Source organism: Sinocyclocheilus rhinocerous, unplaced genomic scaffold, assembly GCF_001515625.1.
Source record: "Sinocyclocheilus rhinocerous isolate Xijiao unplaced genomic scaffold, SAMN03320098_v1.1 scaffold1238, whole genome shotgun sequence".
Taxonomy (NCBI): Eukaryota; Metazoa; Chordata; class Actinopteri; order Cypriniformes; family Cyprinidae; genus Sinocyclocheilus; species Sinocyclocheilus rhinocerous.
Window position 1 is genome coordinate 690950 of NW_015662954.1, and position 3080 is coordinate 694029.

Sequence of the window (3080 nt, forward strand, 5' to 3'; positions counted from 1 at the left end):
AATTCACTAATAATATATATTATTAATTTTATTACTAACAGCAACATAAACAACAACACTACTACTACTACTGTTACTACTACTAATTATAATAATAAAATTCCTATTAAAATAAAACAATGGATATAAAAACTGTAAAATTTACAAAAGTTCAAATAAATTAATAATAATAATAATAATTATTATTATTATTGTTATTTCTGATAACAAAAATTAATTCACTAATAATATATATTATTTATTTTATTACTAACAGCAACATCAACAACAACAACAACTACTACTATTACTACTACTACTAAAATTAATATTTAAAAAAATAAAAAAATAAATAAAACCTGCAAAAAGTGACAAACGGTAAAATAAATGTATAACTAATAATAATAATAATAACGACAACATCAACAATAATAATAATAATAATAATAATAATAATAATATATTTTTCAAAATGTGTTATTTTTTAGTATAATATGTTTATTTACCTAGGCACTGCTATTTTTATTACAATTTCCCTAACCTACAGTTCCTTTATAACCTCCGACCAAAACGATGACATCTGATCAAGATGCTGGTAAATAAAATTTTGGCGGACATTGTAGGTCTTCGTCTTGCTGATAATCGTATTCATTGGTTTTACATCAAGGGTCAAAGGCATAACCCTCAAAAGAGATGCTTGCATTGGTTTTATATCCAATTTTAGCTGTGTGCATAAATCAAGTGCACTTCTAAAGCTGCAGTGGGCTCCTTCAAACGTCCTTGACCTCTTTTGTCCCGACCCCGACCTCTCTCTTAATCCACTTACCGATCTCGCAGCTCTCTCCCGAATAGCCCTGAGGGCACAGGCAACTGTATCCCTCCCCCTCGGTCAAACAGCTCCCACCATGCAGGCACGGGTTGGTCTGGCAGGGATCATCTTCTGCTGTAGAGGGAGAACGAAAAGAAAACACGTTTTACAGCCAGATTCGAACCTAAATTTCCCATATGAGCACCAAGGCTCAATGTTTGCATCGTATGAGCGCCCAACCCAAGTTTGGGTCTCACTCATGAAACACGAGCAGAAATCTTCCACTTTCCAGACTGAAAACGAAGAGGAGCCTGAGCGTATGACTTTCAACAAGGTGAGAGATTAGCACAAGTTTGATGTCATCCCCCGTTCATCATGACAGATGCTCCGCAGGGAAGGACAATGCGATTCACCATGTCCACCTCTGATGATCCCCGGCTTTCATAAATTATCCGATCATCGCCTAGAGTAGCGGCGCATACTTTCGTCTATTTTTATGGCACATTACCATACCATTCTCGGGTCATAAACACACTTTATTTCCGTGAGATACAACTCTTGAAAAACCTGTACGGCGAAATGTTTTGGGGTGTGGTGATATATGGAAAATTTCACAGATTAAGTCATAATTACATCAACTTACGGACAGGGAACCTTTACAAGGACGTCGGCGCACAACTTGCACTGGAAATTGATTAAGTGCTGCTTTATAATCCATTTCCAACCACGAAACGCAATCTGACAGTGCATCAAACACACCACGTCTCCTCCGGTATAATTCCAAACACGCAATTATTTACAGCAGGGGAGATAAATCTCAACACGGCCTCGCAACACATGCCGCCGTGTGCGTTCGACTTCCCACATCTTATCGAGTTTTACTTTGTTACAGGCCTTGGGAACTCTTCAATTGAAATTAACTGTACTATGTTTCTTGTTTGTTGTGACAGCTTGTTTTATTTCTCTCCTCTAACAGATTCTTCTTGAAGCACACAGTCCCTTAAGAAAACAAAAAGTACACATGCAATGATACACAAGCAGAGTATGAAAGCAGATTAAAGGCAAGGTTTGCAGTTGTGCTCTGTAGCTACTGTACTGCGCTTGCATTTGTCCATTTTATTTGTATTTACAGACATAATTCAGCTCATTTTACCATGCTGAAATAATCAGCGTGAAGTCCCATGCTGGCTCAGGCTGGATTATGATGGTCAATGCTGGTCAATAGCTAGTAGATCAACATAGCAATGCTGTTAAAAATATAATAAAGTACATAAATAAACCAATAAATTGTATGAATCATCTTTTTTTTCTTTCAAAAAGCAACCTTTCAGTTTTGCTTTGTGGTAGTCAAAAACAGTGTTTTAATGGCAACAAATGAAACCAGGCTATAAAAAAAAAAACACATTACGCATGTAGAAATGAACATTAAATATGTAAAAATAAACTTTATGAATAGAATATACGTGTAACGCCCCTGTGGACAGTTTATTGTGGTTTCTTCCCCTTGTGTTGGTTTAGCCCGTACTAATCATTAGTTAATTACCCTCATTGTGCTCACCTGTCTGCCACTAATTATCCACCCCATATTTGTCTACATTAAAAGTCATTATTGGAATCCTTGTCGTCCTCGTCGTCCTGCCTGCCTCCACACATCCGGACAGTGACAGAATAACCGACCAAAAACAAAAGTAAGCAGCGCCCCTTCTCGTTTTTATTTTTTCCCGTTTGTTGCAAGTTTTTTGTTTCCTGGTTTCCCCTCCCGCGGCATGGAGATCGCTGCTCGTTTCCTCGCCATATCCCGCCAAGATCTCCCCTTCTACGAGTACGCCAGGGAGTTCTACAAGCTCGCCGCGGTGACGGCGTTAGAAGACGCTGTCCTTAATCAGCTGTCCTGGCTCGGGGCCAACTACCATCGCCCCGTGGACCTCCCAGACACCACTGGACTAAGTTGGAGGGAAGGTGTCTTCCGGTGTCTGGGGAGTGTCCGGTCCTGAGCCAGAACCAGTCCGCGGAGTGTCCGGTCCCGAGTCAGAACCAGTCCGCCGCCATCCGCGGCTCACTCAAGCCCGCCGCCGTCCACGGCTCCCCCAAGTCTGCCGGCCTTTCCCGAGTCAAGTAAGCCGGCCGTTCCTCAGGCAAGCCCGCCGGATGTTAATGTGGTAAGCACGTAAGCGCTACCCTGATCCCCAGTTAAGCCCACGGAGGGCTCCTGATCCCGAGTATAGCCCAGGAAGGGCTCCTGATCCCGAGTATAGCCCAGGAAGGGCTCCTGATCCCGAGTATAGCCCAGGAA

General features: G+C 41.2%; 1 protein-coding gene across 1 annotated transcript in view; it reads right to left on the reverse strand.

The window, feature by feature from the left end:
• LOC107728538 (neurocan core protein-like) overlaps positions 1 to 3080 on the reverse strand; it is a 141822-nt gene that overhangs the window by 35550 nt on the left and 103192 nt on the right. Inside the window, exon 9 of the mRNA XM_016538743.1 lies at positions 806 to 922. Coding sequence (XP_016394229.1) covers positions 806 to 922 — 117 coding nt within the window. The remainder of the gene's footprint in view (positions 1 to 805; positions 923 to 3080) is intronic.